Source organism: Tursiops truncatus, chromosome 13 (assembly GCF_011762595.2).
Source record: "Tursiops truncatus isolate mTurTru1 chromosome 13, mTurTru1.mat.Y, whole genome shotgun sequence".
NCBI lineage: Eukaryota > Metazoa > Chordata > Mammalia > Artiodactyla > Delphinidae > Tursiops > Tursiops truncatus.
In genome coordinates, this window is record NC_047046.1 from 23,083,379 (window position 1) to 23,098,990 (window position 15,612).

General features: G+C 53.2%; 1 protein-coding gene across 2 annotated transcripts; it reads right to left on the reverse strand.

Moving 5' to 3' along the window:
- Window positions 1–747: 747 nt before the first annotated feature.
- GAL3ST1 (galactose-3-O-sulfotransferase 1) lies at window positions 748–15,444 on the reverse strand. 2 transcript variants are annotated; one of them, XM_019950579.1, is made up of 4 exons: window positions 7,314–7,400; window positions 7,061–7,194; window positions 2,966–3,105; window positions 748–2,182 (listed from the first exon to the last, which is right to left on the reverse strand). In XM_019950579.1, exons 2-4 carry the CDS (start codon window positions 7,106–7,108, stop codon window positions 1,042–1,044), a joined length of 1,329 nt encoding a protein of 442 aa, XP_019806138.1. In that variant the 5' UTR covers window positions 7,109–7,194; window positions 7,314–7,400; the 3' UTR covers window positions 748–1,041. The 2 variants fall into 2 exon arrangements, with proteins under 2 accessions (XP_019806138.1, XP_073646394.1); XM_073790293.1 differs by lacking the exons at window positions 7,061–7,194; window positions 7,314–7,400 and adding an exon at window positions 15,276–15,444.
- Between the last annotated feature and the right edge of the window lie 168 nt (window positions 15,445–15,612).

The window sequence follows — 15,612 nt, forward strand, 5'->3', positions numbered from 1 at the left end:
ATGCCTTGGTTGCTCTCTGGACATGAGCTCCAGGAGGGTCTAAGCCAACTTGCTGACTGCTGTCTGCTCAGGGCCAGCTCAAGGCTGGGGCGCACTACAGACATCTAATGAATATAAAATGTTTTTTGGATTAATTAAACTGAACTCCAGGGTGGAAGGGGAAAACCCAGGACTTAGGTAGGGTTAGAGCACAAGCAGATGGTGAGGCAGCCTGGAGTGGTCAGTAGGGGAAAGGGGGCAGGCAGGGATGGGTGAACAGACATTGGCTATGGAAAGGGTTTGGGTTCCCAGAGAGATGGCTTAGTACTGGGTCTGGTACATCTTGCAACATGACCTCAAGCATTTCCTTCCTGCTCTCAGAATGTCAAATCCCACATGTGTAATATGGGATGGTAATTGTGCCTACCTCAAAGGATTATTGTGAGGACTAATGAGATTGCACGAGGAACCGTTAGCCTGGGCCCTGGGCCTGCTGTTCACGGCTCCACCAAGTTCTCCCCACCTCCCTGTTACACACACACACACACACACACACACACACAATCTTCCAGGTCTTGGTAGCTCATGGGACCACTTCAACCACACAGGGCTTCAGCATGTGACAGATACACACCAAACCCTGCCATACCACTGGGCTCTGCCCCACAGACACGCTCAGGTGCCCATCATGCTCCCTTGGGTTCCCCCAATCCCGACCAGTCATCCCACACACACCAGGGCCCCGCCAGTCAGCACCACTGAGGCTGATTAACAAAAACACATCAAATTCTTTTACTTCTGAAGTCTCCCCTTTAAGGGGAGCCAGAAAATAGAACATTCTTTTTTGGAGGGAAGGGGATTTAATTTAAAAAACGAAAAACGAAAAACCAAAAACTATAATTAGTCAAATACTGATCTCAGGCCCTGTGTGCAGTGGGCCCAGTCCTTGGCTGGTCGCACCCCTGCAGTAGCCCCGCCTCACCCCAGGGGCTGGGGTGGCACCAGGAGGGCCGTGGGGGGAGGCCAGCGGGCCCCTGCTCAGCCCTCCTCCACGGGCGGGCGTCACCACTGCAGGAAGTCCCGGATGAGCTTCCAGAGCTTGGTGACCCACAGGTTGACGCCCAGGTCCATCAGGTACTGGATCTCGGGTGTGAGCATGCGCCGACAGAGCTGCGCGTGCCGCCGCCCAATGCTCTTCTTGAGGTTGTAGCCCAGGATGGATTTGGTGCCCAGCGGCTGCCAGGGCTGCATGGCCGAGTCCTGGATGGCGGTCGCATCCACCGCGTGGCCGCCGTCTATGCAGATGCGGCGCATGCGCTCGTTGGCGCGCCTCAGGGCGGCCACCTCGCGGGCCATGCGCTCGCGCCCAAAGGCCTCCACCTTGCGCCAGAAGCTGGCGTTGAAGTGGCGGTAGAGGCGGGCGTCCAGCACGTTCCAGGCTGTGGCGCGCCGGTACAGCTCGCCGGAGAGGCGCGGCACTGCCGAGGCGCGGCGGGCATTGAGCTTGAAGTAGAGCACGTCCTCCAGCTCCCAGCACAGCAGGTCCTTGAGCAGCACTAGCGACTCGTCGAAATACTCCTGCAGGAGCACGAGGTGGAAGCGGCGCTCCACCTCCAGGATGTGCTCCTGCACCTGCGGGCTGCCGGGGTCCAGGTCGCTGTCGTAGCCCAGGTCGAAGAAGAGCAGGTTGTGGAGGTAGTGGGCGTTGTAGCCGTGGGGGTCGTAGTAGCGGTCTGGGTCCTGCAGGAACTTGGCCAGCTTGTCGCGGCCCGAGAGTTTCCACGTGAAGGGCACCACGGAGCCAAAGTAGTGGAAGGAGGACTCGAAGAGGCGGGCGGGGTCGCGGAGCACAGTGATGAAGGTGGCATTGGGCGGCACCAGGCCCCGGACCTCGTCGTAGTGGAAGCGCATGTGGTTGCAGATGATGTTGAAGCAGGCCCCGGGCCGGTAGTCCTGCACCAGGCTGCGTGCGAAAAAGGCCGGGTAGTCGAAGTCGTTCCGGCCGTTGGGGAAGGCGAACTTGAGCCCGTGCTTCTGGCCGAAGCGGAACAGGATGTTGAGCAGCGTGCTGCTGGCCGTCTTGTGCGTCTTCATGAACACGATGTCGCGCCTCGGCTGGCAGCCTCCCACCGAGCCGTTGGCCGGGGTCAGTGCCTCTGGCTCGCTCAGGGCCGGGGAGCAGGGTGCTGCGCCCTCGGGGGTCCTGCTTGGGATGGAGTGGTGGCAGAGCCTCAGGACTTAGCACCCTGGGCTCCGCTACCCCAGGTCTAGAGAGCGGGCTGCTGGGGGTGGGGTGTGTGGCAGGGGAGCCCAGGGACCAGATGGGCCTGCATTCAGGCTGCAAGGCCTAGGTCAGTTGTTTGGCTTCTCTGGCCTTAACTTTCCTCATCTGTGAAACGGGGACAATAAGCCTGTTCATGGTGTTGCTGTGAGGACAATAACACGTCTCATTCATGGCCACTGTTAAGTACATTTATCATGAATTAGCATTAGGTAGGACCACATGAAACTTTGCAGGCCGAAAATGGTCAGTTATTAGCAGTTTCCTCTAGTTCAACTTAATACCTCCAATTAAGGGCACAGGCTGTGCTGCGTCCTGGGCAGAACAGCCCTGTGGGGAGGTGGGGTGGACTCATGCTTAGGAGCCAGGCTTGGAGGCAGACAGACCCCAGTTTGAATCCAGGCCTGTGCCAGCTGTGTGCTCTTGGACAGGTCCTCCCCACCTCCTGGCCCCATTGGAGCCCACCGTGCAGATGGTGTTATTTGATTCTTATGCTCCATGTCAGGCTCTGTTACTATACCCACTTCACAGATGAGGACACTGAGGCCTAGGGTTCCACAGGGTGTTCTGCTCTCAGTGGGATTTCTGCCTGGCACAGCATGATGAAGGGCACAGGGTGGCCACCCAGGAGGTAACCGTGGTCACGGGGGCAGGAGCCAACCCTCCCCCACCCCCAGCCCTCAGCTGCCCAGCAGGGCCACTCACGTGGAGGCCAGGCCAGTGTGCAGCGGGGGGACGGCGTAGGAGTACAGCAGTAGCAGGAAGCTGGTGAAGAGTGCTCCCAGCACCAGCCCCTTGGCCATGGACTCCCAGCGCTTCTTCTGTGGCAGCGGCATCTCAGACACCTGTGGGGAGTACAGAGCAGGGAAAACGTTAGGGGGCTGGCCGCAGGGAGCCCCCACCACCATCTCAGGCCTGGCTGGCTTGAGAGGCAGCCTTCAACATTGGGACCTGCCTTTGCCAGCTCTGTGGCCCCCCAGCAGGTCCAGACAGGGACAGGAAGACTCTGGGCTGCAGATGGACCCGCTGGGCAAAGCCAATGCAAAGAGAGGCTAGGGAGTGTGGCAGGGAGAAGGTTCTGCTGCCTGGTTCTGTTTTAACTTTTAAGCTGAGTGGTGGGTACGTGGGTGTTCATTAGTTTATTTTTTACACCTTTTGGGGCTTCATGATGAAATCATGTTGTAAGTAAAAAGGAAAAGAAGACCCTTTCCCAGTGCTCTGTCCCCCCAGGCCTGGGGCCAGGTTTGTCTACAGGGAGGGGCCTGGGCCCGAATCCCTCACCTTTCAGAAGGCCCAGCCAGCCCACCTGTCCCCCGTGCCACCCTTCCCAGCTTCCCAGTGAGGGGCCAAGGCTCCTCATCTCTCCTTACTGGCCCCCGTGCCCATGGGATCTGTAGGGGAGCCAGATGGAGAAACTGAGGCTCAGAGCGAGGAAGGAGAGGGCTCAGATCACACAGCCAGCCCGGCCTCTGCCCACATGCCCATCTTTTCTCCAACTGCCGGCAGGCAGGGTTAACCGGGTAAGTATGAATTTCAGATAAACAACGAATAGGGACTTCCCTGGTGGCGCAGTGGTTAACAATCCACCTGCCAATGCAGGGGACACGGGTTTGAGCACTAGTCTGAGAAGATCCCACATGCCATGGAGCAACTAAGCCCGTGCACCACAACTACTGAGCCTGCGCTCTAGAGCCTGCAAGCCACAACTACTGAGCCCGTGTGCCACAACTACTGAAGCCTGCGTGCCTGGAGCCCGTGCTCCACAGCAAGAGAAGCCACCGCAATGAGAAGCCTGCACACCGCAATGAAGAGTAGCCCCTGCTCATGCGACTAGAGAAAGTCCATGTGCAGCAACAAAGACCCAAAGCAGCCAAAGATAAATAAAATTAAAAAAAAAACCCACAACAAATAAAACTTTTTTTAGTATACACGTGTCCCAAATATTGCCAGGGATATAGTTATACTAAAAATTATTCAATATGTCTCTGAATATCAAATTTAACTAGATGTCCTGGTTTTTTTGTTTGTTTTCAGTTTGGGGGGTAGTAGGTTTTAGGTCTAACTGTGGCAACCCTGTCGGCAGGGGGCTGAGGCCTGAGCTGTAATGGGGGCAGTTCAGGCTAAGCCATGGGGGGTCCAGGAGAGAGCTGGGACTTGGGAGCCTTCCCACTGCCCCTTAGCTACAAAGCCAAGGTCCAAAACTTTCCACTGCTGCTGTGGTGCATGCTGCACTAGGCCCTGGGCCCCAGAGGCCAAGAGAGATCACGCGTGCTGCCCCGTGATCACACGCATGGCACGTCACCACTGACCCTGCAGCCAGAGGTCAGCCAGTCAGCCTGGAGGAGGACCCTATGTAATTCCCCCTGGAAAAGTGACCGGAGGCACCCACAAACCTTTCCCAGAGAATGGGTACTCCAGGTCTGCCTGACTAGCCCCTGAGTTTTCCGCTTCTCATCTAGAAAGTTGTCCTCACAGGAAAGGACATGAAGAAGAAATTTGCAGAGGAAGGAACTATATAAGAGGGAATTTGGCTTCCCTGGTGACAATGACATATCTCTGTTCACTCTTAGGTGGGCAAGGTGGACAGGGTCAAGGGTGGATGAGAGTGTGAGAGAGTCTCCGGTACTCCTATCAAAGGAGGAAGGTACAAGCTCTTCCAATTCCAACTATTCTGCAAAAACACTTGGGCAAAGTCACCCATGCAAGGGTGTTCATGGCGGTTTGGTCAGAAAAAAGTTAGAAACAACCTCAGTGTCCATCAGCAGGGCACCTGTTCCACAAACCAAGGCCCCTTCCCAGATGGAGGCATCTGTACCCGCGTAACAAAAAAAGGAAAAGAAAAAGAAACAAGGTGGAGCTGAGTGGACTTGCTTGAAAACACACCATGATCTACTAATGTGGAAAAAGAAAGTTCTGGAACACTATGCCCCCAAATCCATATAGGCAATAGGTAAATATACATAGGCCCAGAAAGAAACCACTGTAGGGGCATATTCTAAGTTTTAACAGTGGTATTCTCTGCGTAGCTGGGGGAGGGGTATAAAAGGTAATCGTTTTCTATATTATGCATTTCTGTAAGGGTTGCATTTTTTTTAAGGAGCATGTATTACTTTTAATCAGAAAAAGGCAATAACACGTATTTACTATATTTAAATAGTAGATAAAGCTTGCGAGGTGGGTAAAGTCAGCTGGCGAAGGTCTGGTCACGAAGAGGCCTCAGGAGAGGGGAGGAGCCAACCTGGAAGCCCCGGGCCTGTGTTTCAATCACAGGAACCCCTTGGAGCCTCAGTTTCTCATCTGTTAAGTGGGGAAGCTGGTAGTGCTGGCTTTTCCTGCTGGCAAAACGACTAGCGCATAGTTACCGCTCAAAGAGCGTGGGGACCTGCTCTGGGTTCCTGTCTTTGTCGCCCTCAGGGTAGTCTCCCCCTGAACAAAGAGTGGCTGCCCCCAACCCGACCAAGCACAGACCTGCCCCCTGCCTCAAGTGACCCCACCAGCCTCCTGTTCCTCAGGGGTCCCAGCAAATATCAGGACAGAGCCCTGGGCCAGGCCAGAGCCTCAGATGTGAGCCCCAACCCTGAGCGGGGCCCTGGGCTTCGGTTTCTCTGACTTTAAAATGGGGAGGGATTCGGATTGTTGCCCTCTAAAAAACCCCGGGGCCCACCCCTGCCCCAGGAGCCCCACTCACCAGGGCACTTTCTGGAACTCTGGGAGGCGGCTGGCAAGGCTCTGGGTGCAGGTCAGGCAGCAGGGGGCAGACCTGCCTCCCAGGACCACCAATCAGGCTCTGCCTGGCCCCGCCCAGGACCGCCCCCTCAACCCCCATCCCTGCTTCCCTCATTCATTTGTTCATTCCCCAACTTTGGCTTCCTCAAAACCAGCCGGGCCCTGCCCTGATAGGTGCTGGGCCCTGGGCCCTTTCCACCCTCTGATTTCACTTTTGAGCCCTGCTATGAGCCAGGCCCTGGGATGGGGTCTCCTCCAGAGCATCTCACTGACTCCATCCAGCTATCCTGGGAGGCAGATCCCACTGTCACATCTATTTTGCAGATGGGGAAACCGAGGCTCTGGGAGGTGATGTGACTTGCCCAGGGTAGCAAGGCAGCGGGCAGGGCTGGGATTCGAGTTCAGATCTGTTGGCCTGTAATGTGCATGTTCCTGTTTGTCCATGGCGGCCTCTGCCTGGCATGTCCCAGGCCCAGCCCAAGCCCGTGGGAAGGAGGGTGTGCACAGCTGGATGTTCCATCACAGAAGGCTGAGGCTTGCAGGCAGCTGACGGTCCCAGGTCTAAGTCCATGGGGTACCAAGGACAATCTCAGCCTGGCCCAAGCCTCACGGCCTGTAGCCTGGAAGACAGTGCAGCAAGGAGGCTGAGGCTCAGAAACGGCAGAGCCACCATCAAGGTCACACAGTGCAGCAGTAGCAAAGACAGGGCCAGAACCTGAGTCTCTTTCCTCTGCTATGGTGGTGACAGTCCCAGGCACTCAGGGCAGACCATCCCCCCTCCCTAGCTCACCCTATCTATTCCTGTCCTTCTGGGCTACCCTAGCCACATCACCCTCCGTCTGTGCCAATGGCTGGCTCCTGGCCAGGCCCAGCAATCCTCCTGTTTGGCTGGACCAGCACACTCCAGGGAACAAAGGAGAAACAGGACTCATCCCCCACAGCATGCACACGGGGAAACCGAGCCCGGGATGGTGAACCTTCTTGCCTAGAGCATCACCACCAGGCAGGCCTCAGTCCCAGGGTGTCCTGCTCCCCCCAGGGGCCTGTGCGCGAGACAGAGGAAGACACACTCACCTCCGGCCGTGTCTGGATGCCCCTTTCCTCTCCCTGACTGAGCCACATCTGACTCCCAGGCTGCCTCTGTGGTCACTGGGAAACAGGAACGCTCCAATGACACCCAGGAGTGTGCTGGCTGGCTCTCTCATGCTCTAGTGGGTGTGAATATTCATGAGTTCCCTCCCTGGGGAGAGCAGGTGGCATGTCCCTGTACCCTGCAGGTGCTGCCCTGGCCCTCTGCCCCCTGGGTGGTCCCCAAACCTCTCTGGACCTCAGCAGCCAGGCAGCTCCTTTATCCAATGGCTCAGCAAGGCCCCTGGCGTCCTTGGGCCAAGGACAAGCAGCCGCAGAGCCCGGCAGAGAGCCTGGGACCGGCTTGAAGGCCATGGGAGGGACAGGGAGGCAGGTGAGTTTGGGGAAGCTAATTTCTCCTCCAATCACATCTCATTTAAGTCTCACAGCTACCCTATGAGTCAAGTACCATTGTTAGCCACTCCCCAGGTAAAGATACCAAAGCTCAGAGAGGTGAAATCACCTGTCCAAGGTCACACAGTTAGCAAAGAGCAGACAGAACCAGAGTCAAAACAGGGACTTCCCAAACTCTAGGGCTTAAAGATGCCAAGACACAACCTGAGACCAAGATTTGCCTAAAATCTGTGAGAGCCCAGAGAGCAAGCAACTCAACCTGGAAGGCCTGCTGGAGGAAGAGTACCTGACCAGGGCTGGGAGGTACTGAGTCTGATGAGATTCCACCTCTCTGACCTCCAAATCCTTTATCAAAGAAGTACGGTACGGAATCCTGCCTGTCCTGCCTCCACCCTGTGTGAGGGATGGTGGCACAGGACACCCTGGACCAGCCTTGAGGAATCTGGGCTGATCAGAGATGCTGATCCTTCCCAAGGTCTCCCTAGGAAGAGGCAGTTCTTGGGGCCAGAGGCCCTCGGGCTCAGCCCAGGCACTGGAATCTCTCGCATCCTGTTCTTTGCTGGGTTCAGGTCTGTTCTCGCTCAGCCTTGCCCATGGACAGAGGGTGCCCAGAAAAGCCCCCCACATCCTTCCGTCAGCACTGATGCCCAGAGCTCCCACCATGGCCCATGCGTGGGGCTCTAGGAACCCAGGTATCACCATCAGTTTTTTAATTAATTAATTAATTAAATTTTTAACATCTTTATTGGAATGTAATTGCTTTAAAATGTTGTGATAGTTTCTGCTGTATAACAAGGTGAATCAGCTATACATATACATACATCCCCATATCTCCTCCCTCCTACATCTACCTCCCACCCTCCTTTTTTTTTTTAACATCTTTATTGGAGTATAATTGCTCCAATTGTATAAAAGTATAATTGCTTTACGATGGTTAGTTTCTGCTTTATAACAAAGTGAATCAGTTATACATATACATATGTTCCCATATCTCTTCCCACTTGCGTCTCCCTCCCTCCCACCCTCCCTACTGTGACGGTCATTTATCCCACATCGAGCACTTTCATAGGACGAGCAGCTGCCAGTCCCTCCCAAGGAGCAGCAGGCATCTGACAGTGTGCTCTGAATGCTCTTTCCCCCAAAGCCCCACCCAGCCGGGGAGCAGCCCAGCAAGCACCCACGAAACAGGGGAGGCCCAGAGTCCTGATCTCCCTGAGTGCTGAACCAGGTCCAGGGCATGGGATAGAGATGTTTTATCTTTTCTGGGCTGAGCTAGCTTGAAGACGGATGCATGGGAGAAAGTTGGGGCAGAGCTGGCATCAAATAGCAGACATGCTGGTTTATGAGCGTGGACTCTGGACCACAGCCCAGTTCTGTGCTCAGGACTTCCCATGCATCACGCACCCTCATAATCTTTGCAGAGAGCCCTTTAGATCCCCCACTTTGTTGTATATAAGGAAGCTGAGGCACAGGGAGGGGACGTGACAAGCCCAGTGTCACAGAGGGGTAAGAACCTCGTCCATGTAGGAGTGGAGTGAAAGCTTTTGAGCAAGAGGTGAGATCGTGGGAAGAGTGGGAAGCTAGTAAAGAAGAGCCATATAAATATTTTATTGACACACATATATATCTGTAACAGTAATATATAGTTTTGAAAAAATTAAACATTGAAAGTTTCATATTTCTAAATATTGTTTTTGTCATAGTAGATCAAGGCCAACAATAAGGAAAAATCTATTTGTTGCTTCTGCTCTTAATATTTCTATTTGGAATTTGATCACTTCCTTTCCTCTTTGATAACAACCCTACTCTAGTAGCCAATGCATGCATTGCATTGTATACATTTTATTCAATTAATTTGATTCAACTGATTTTCATACAGTTCTTTATTAGCTGACCTTTGGGGTTAGACTTACACAAGCACTAATGCTACAAAAACTTCATTTTAGAATGGCAAATGATCATCTAATAAGAGTTTTGCTAGGAAAATTATTTGAGGAATGCCAGAGGATGCCTAAGGAACATTCTGATCCAGTGACACTCAAAGTAAGAAGCGGAATATAAGATAAACTGGCAAAGATAGAGGGAAATTTCAGTGTAGCATAACATAGGCTTTTACTTTTTTATTATATATTCATTAACATCCAGAAAAACGAAGATGAAATTCTAAAGATGCAAATGCATACTACTGCTCTAATCCTATGTCAACACCAATTAATTTTGTATGCAATTTTTCTTCCAGAAATTTACATTTCCTCTCCCATAAAATTAGTCTAGAGGCTGGACAAGTTACTAGTAACTAGTTTTTCGATTATGATAAGTGACCATAGCCTAAAACTGGCTATAATACAGACATAACACTCTGAACAGCTTCCTATACACTACCAGTTGTAAGGCTTTGTACAGATATGCCTTACCATCTTACAGACATTCAGTTTTAAAATGTAAATGGTACAGGATATTGATAAACCAATTAGTGCTGATGCAAAGCAAATTCCTCTTTTATCTCAATTACAACATGATAATAGTTCAAGATAGTTTAAGTCTGAGACAAGGGCAACTCAATAAAACAACAGCATCTTGATACGGTAAAGAGGAAAATGTGACTCAATTACTGTTTTAAAAATATCTCAAGGGCTTCCCTGGCTGCGCAGTGGTTGAGAGTCCACCTGCCGATGCAGGGGACACGGGTTCGTGCCCCGGTCCGGGAATAACCCACATGCCGCGGAGCGGCTGGGTCCGTGAGCCGTGGCCGCTGAGCCTGCGTGTCCGGAGCCTGTGCTCTGCAGCGGGAGAGGCCACAACAGTGAGAGGCCCGCGTAGCGCAAAAAAAAAATAATAAAAAAAAAATCTCAAGAACTTTGGCTCTTTTCATTGCTTTTATCAAAAGCTATGATATAAAACACTACTCTGATTTTTTACATATTTAGTAAGCAGTTTGGGGAAGTATGAAGAAAACACCTCAATAAAAGCATTTTCTAAAGTAAGAAATGTTTGGGATTAGAAGATGCAAACTATTATATATAGAATGGATAAACAACAAGGTCCTACTGTATAGCACAGGGAACTATATTCAATATCCTGTAATAAACCATAATGGAAAAAGAATATGAAAGGAATATATATATATATATAACTGAATCACTTTGCTGTACACCAGAAACTCACACGACATTGTAAATCAACTATACTTCAATAAAATAAATTTAAAAAAGGAAAAGAAGAGCCACGTGAAGCCAAGCTTTCCAGAGTGGGAGCGTTGATTGCAGAACCTGCGCCTCCAGCCCTGCCAGAGGGGTCTCTTCCCCCAGTGTCAGTGACGTCGGCTCCGGCTGGTTCTGCCCCCACCGGAAAAAAATTGTTGTAATTATAAAAGCAGCACATGCTCAATGAAAAAAAGTTCAGACAATTACAGAAAAATATAAAGAGCTCCATCCCCAGAGGGCAGCACCCTTAAAGCTTCGGCAAAAGCCTCCTCACATTTTTTCTATCAATAGAGGCAATAGGAGGTGTCTCTGTTGGGGAGCACATTTTGTTTTTTTCACATGTCAATAGATTATGGACATCGTTTTGTGATCACAATGAGTTTTAAATTGATCTGTTCTGCAGGTATTTACTGAGCACCTGCACTGTGCCCAGCACTGGGGTGCCTGATGCCCGGTGCACGGAGCTCGGGCTCTCAGTGCTGGACGTGAGAGAGGAGCAAGCTGACAGCTGCAGATGCTGTGATAGAGGACACACTGGCAGGGCTTCCTGGAGCACAGAGAAAACACCTGATCCAGCCTGGAGGCGGGAGGAGCGTGGCCAGGGAGACTTGCTGGGGTAGGGGGCCCCAGCGGCAGAAGCTACAGTGTGTTTTCCAATTTCCAAAGGCAGTTAGTTCCCTTTCTCCCTGGGTACATGGCTAAACTACATTTCCCATTCTCCCTTGCAGTTCAGTGTCCTCACGCGACTGAATTCTGGCCAGTGGAATATGAGCAGAATGAGCAGATAAAGGGCCTCCAAAGACATCGGCTACAGAATATTCTGTGGAACCACTGCTCCTGTGAACCATTCCCTGACTGATGGGCATCCATGCTGTTTGTTCAGTGCGCACACATAGGAACAGGGCTCTGGCAGAGATGGTGGTGGAGTGAGGGTGTCTTAGGGCTGTTTCCTGTGGCTGGAAGGGAATCTTACGGGGACAATGGAGGAGACTTTAAGAATAGAGCAGAAAGACTCTCCCTACAGTGCTTAGAATGCATATTTGACAGCAACTGTTATAGCTCTAAAAGTGTCCGTCCTCAGACCCAGCACTTCTACCTGTGGAAATTTGTTCAAAGAAGAAAATCTAACAAGAGATCTGAGACGGAGCACAAAGATGTTCATTGTAGTATTATTTAGCGAAGGGGAAAAATAGAAACAACTTAAGTGTCCAACAAGAGGGGATGGTTAAAAATATGTGACATTCATTCAAATGGTCTAATATGTCCTCATTAAAATGATGCCCATAATATATAATGAAGTAAAAAAACACATATATACACACATATATGTACACACATACACGCACATAAATATATACTTACACACATATAATTTTGTTTTACAAAGAGTCTGTATTACTTTGGAAAAAATTAAAATAACGACGTTTCCATTTTGAAAAACTGCAGTCTGGCTGGAGGAGGAGGGAAACGTGGCTAGTCTGAACCATGCCCCACCTTGTTGTGTGACCATGGCAGGCATGCTGCCCTCTCTGAACCTCAGTGTCCTAAAATGGGGAAGAGACAGCAAGGGTCTGGGACCAAGAAGAAGCTGGAAAGTGTGAGCTGCACAGTTGAAGGTGCAGATGGAGAGGTTGGCCCTCCATCCAGGAGCGCTGGGGGACTGACTTGCAAGAATCTGGAAGCTTCCCCCCTCTGAGACCCTCTGGAGGGGGTGCTGGAGTAGAGATGGGGAGGATCTCCCGAGGGGCACTTCAGCTTTCAGGACCACCTCCAAACTTGTCAAGGAGCCCTGACAGCTTGCTCCTACTGCCCCCTTGGCTGGGGGAATGGCTGCAGCTGGGTACCAGGCCTGGCAGCTGATTAAGAAGGCAGTGTTCTTTGATGACTAGAAAACTTTTTGATCTTGCAGGGTCAATCACCTATTTCCACGGTTCCAAATGGCAACCACACAGACACGCTTAGTGTCACCTGCTAGCTCATGTGACGGCGGGGACACCGAGGCTCAGAACTACGAGCAAGCCCACAGGTCTTGCCTCGCTGCTTTGTCCAGGCAAAATCACCACCCCTCCTGATGGCAGATTTGAGTCGCCCCAAAGTAGCTCTAACTGAAGAGTGGCAAAACACATGTTAAGCAAGTAGTCAGTCCCTTCTTTATTAGCTTCAAAATCACTGAGAAGCCCTCAGGTGAGTATGTGAGAGTTGGTAGTATCATTCTCCTTACCTTCTAGCATGACTGAAATGTTTTTTAAAGGGATATCATGCACTTGTTTGCATAAAAATATGTAAAATATAAAGGTTTTTTAAAAGGTGCTGAGCACTTGCTATGCACAATGCCTTGGATCTTCCCGCCCGCCTCACTAATCCTGGAGAGGTCTGCCTATAAATCCCAGCTCCCCAGCTGGGCGACCCTGGGCAGGTGACCTCCCCTCTCTGAGCCTTGGTTTCCTAACAAATGGGGATACTTCAACCTTCTCACGGGTTTGCTGTGAGGATCAAACGGGGTGAGGCATAAGGAGCCCTCTGCACACACCTCGGGTTATTATCATGACCCTTCTAGATCCACCTGGCAGGAGAGGCAGGACCCGCCAGTACCATCTCCTGGAGGGCCACCCTCCCCATCCAAGCACCCATACTTCCCATGCTCCAGACCCAAGGTCCCTGACTCCCAGATTTCACATCTGAGAAAATCAAGGCACAGAGAGAGAAGGACTTGCCTAGGGTCCCATGGCAAGTCTGGGCACCACTGGGATCAGATCTGGGGGTGCCCAAGCCACACCCCATCTCTGCCCTGGGGCTGGCAGGTAGGAAAGCATGTTTCCTCTGGAACCCCACTTCCTCTGAACCATCACTCCTCACCTGGCTATTCCCCTGACCCCAGCCTGCTGACCCCCATGGGCGCTCTGCTCCATCCTGCCCTCCCTGTCTGGAGTAGGACAGGGTTCCTAAACAGGGATGGTCCATATTCCTTGCTCAGTCTGAGGGAAGCAAGAAGCCCTTCACAAGCCTGTTGCCATGCCTGGAATTCCAACATCTGTGTATCGTTCTCCCAGGTTAATCATTGCCTCTTTCACCAGGGTGACACAATTAGTCCCTTAAAGCCTAGAGGGAAGGACACACTCCTCCCTTGCTGGATTGGACCCATGCCCTCAAATATCAGACCCATGCGCATCAGACAAGGGGATGCACAGGAGGCAGGCGTGCTTCTTTGTCCACAGGGATTCCTTCAGGCAGGGCTCTGCCCAAGTGAGAAGCAGGGAGGAAGCAGTCCGAGGTGGCAGCTGGGAACAGGGCTCTGTTGTCTCTGCTCCCAGGGTAGCAGCCTGCCCACCCCCCGAGTGTCAGGCAGAGCTGGGAGCTAGGGAGGCAAGGGGGGAGGGGTCCTGAGCTGGGGGCTGGGGGCAGCCATGGAAGGTCTAAGAGGCTAGGACCCCAGAAGGGCAGACAGATCTTGAGCAACGCTGGGGTCCTGAAATGGGGACTCGGGCAAGCCACTGAATTTGGAGTCAGTTTAGCCACATTTGAACTATGTGACCTTGGGCAAGTCACCGAATCCCCCTGAAACTCAGTTTCCCCCCTTGGATAATAGGGTTAGTAACAATGCCTCCTCTGAGGGGCAAGGGACAATGCAGCAGCACATGGTCTGCTCCAGCTCAGGCCTGCCCATGGCCTTACCGTCTCTGGGCCTTATGTCACCCTCTTTGTAAAGGCAGAGGTTGGATTCTGGAACTGGACTGTCCTCCTGAGGATTTCCATGGCACCTGTCACCGGGGCAACCCAGGTGATCAGGTGTCAGGTCTGCCACCCTCTCTCCCTCCCTCCCACTGGTGTGGGTTACTGCAGCCAGATGTGTGCCCATCACCTCTCCTGCTCTAGGCAGGTGGGAGGGGGTCCCTGCTGGGAAGGAACCACAGCCTTGTTCTGTAATGTTACCAAAGCACCTTGGCTTGGCACCAACGGGGGCAGACCAAGATGGACCCCCTTTCTGAGCACTGGTCCAGGGAACAAGGGAACTGTTGGGTTACCTACGGGGCCATTCCTGGATACCAGAGTTTATCCCACTCCCACAAGCCTTTCCTTGGTGGCCTTGCCCCCTAAGCGGTAGAGGACAGGGCCTTCCCCAGGCAGAGGGGATCCATTATTTACGCTGATGCCCAGCCCCTGCTCTGACGGCCCCTCTTCTGGGGAGGGCTGGTGGGAAGAGGGAAGATCCCTGCCCCTCCTCCCCCAGGGCTCTGGCACCATGTCCAAGATTAATGATTAATGAACTCCCAGTTCCAGCCCAGCTCCAGCCCCACCCGCCCCAAGACCAAGGACTGGGTAAACCCTGGAAATGGGACCGTGGGGAAGAAACCAAGGGCCGGGCGAGCACCAACCTGCGCCACCCCCCTCCCCGCCCCCCCGCAGGCCCCAGCCTTCCCACCCTCTGTCAGCTAGGACAGGTGCGTGAGCCCCAAAGCGGTAGTGTAGCACTCCCTCACCACTCAGGTCTAGAGTCTGGCGTGCGCAGCCCCAGTTCCGGGCGTGGGCAGCGCGGGCTTGGACCCCAGGGGGTAGACTGAGGCAGGGCGCAATCTGGTGATGGGTGCTGGGCCCCCAGGACGTACCTTGTCCCCGTCCTTCTCGGCCTTGGCGTGCAGGCTCGGCCCCGGGCCGCGCCGCCCGGGCGCTTACTAAGGCGGCGGGGCGTACCCGCCGGGTCCCCCTGCTCGGCCGGGCCTGGACCATGTTCCCGCCCCCGCCGCCGCCGCAACCTCTCCGGCCAGGTGCTGCCGCCAGCCTGGCCCGGCCCCCCCGGCGCCGCGGCCAATGGGCGCCCCGGGGCCCGGCCCCCTCCCCTCCCCTCTGCGCCTGCCCGGGTCGCACAGAAGCCGCATTCAGCGCGCCGGGGCGCAGCGTCGCGCCCCCGCCGCTGGCCCAACAAGGCGCGTTTGTCTCGGATGT

What these genes read in the sequence shown, in the direction of transcription:
- GAL3ST1 (XM_019950579.1), bottom strand. Translation starts at nt 7,108, where the DNA reads ATGTGGCTCAGTCAGGGAGAGGAAAGGGGCATCCAGACACGGCCGGAG. An exon ending in GCATCCAGACACGGCCGGAG is followed by an intron (nt 3,106 to 7,060) that starts GTGAGTGTGTCT and finishes TACTCCCCACAG; the next exon opens with GTGTCTGAGATGCCGCTGCC. An exon ending in CACACTGGCCTGGCCTCCAC is followed by an intron (nt 2,183 to 2,965) that starts GTGAGTGGCCCT and finishes CATCCCAAGCAG; the next exon opens with GACCCCCGAGGGCGCAGCAC.